Here is a 381-nt window from a genome sequence, read left to right on the forward strand (position 1 = left end):
TAGTTTATCGACCAGTTAACTGACCAGTTTCGCAGTAAGTGCCGCTAAACCCAGGGGGACACACGCAGGCACCAGTATCATGCTGACACGTGGCACCATGCTGGCACAGACAGGTGTGCTGGCAATTCGTGCCGTAGCTTCCTTTAGGGCATCTGTCCTGACAGGTGGCGCCGGTGTAGCCCGCGGGGCAAACGCAGGCGCCGGATACGCGGTCGCATGTCCCTCCGTTATGACAAAGGCATACGTGCTGACAGTCGCTGCCCCATCGGTCGACGGGGCATGCTGTGGGAAAGCAATAACTGATGTAGATCAACAGCGCATAATGATCGTCAAAATGAAGAGGATGTATGTATGCATACTCTTTCATTTCTTTCCTTTTCG

General features: G+C 53.8%; 1 protein-coding gene across 1 annotated transcript in view; it reads right to left on the minus strand.

The window, feature by feature from the left end:
• LOC119585618 (multiple epidermal growth factor-like domains protein 6) overlaps positions 1 to 381 on the minus strand; it is a gene marked incomplete in the record, with an annotated part of 108,922 nt that overhangs the window by 4,616 nt on the left and 103,925 nt on the right. Inside the window, 1 exon segment of the mRNA XM_037934286.1 lies at positions 25 to 282. Within this exon segment, the coding sequence (XP_037790214.1) occupies positions 25 to 282 (258 nt within the window).

This window comes from Penaeus monodon, chromosome 20 (genome assembly GCF_015228065.2).
Source record: "Penaeus monodon isolate SGIC_2016 chromosome 20, NSTDA_Pmon_1, whole genome shotgun sequence".
NCBI lineage: Eukaryota > Metazoa > Arthropoda > Malacostraca > Decapoda > Penaeidae > Penaeus > Penaeus monodon.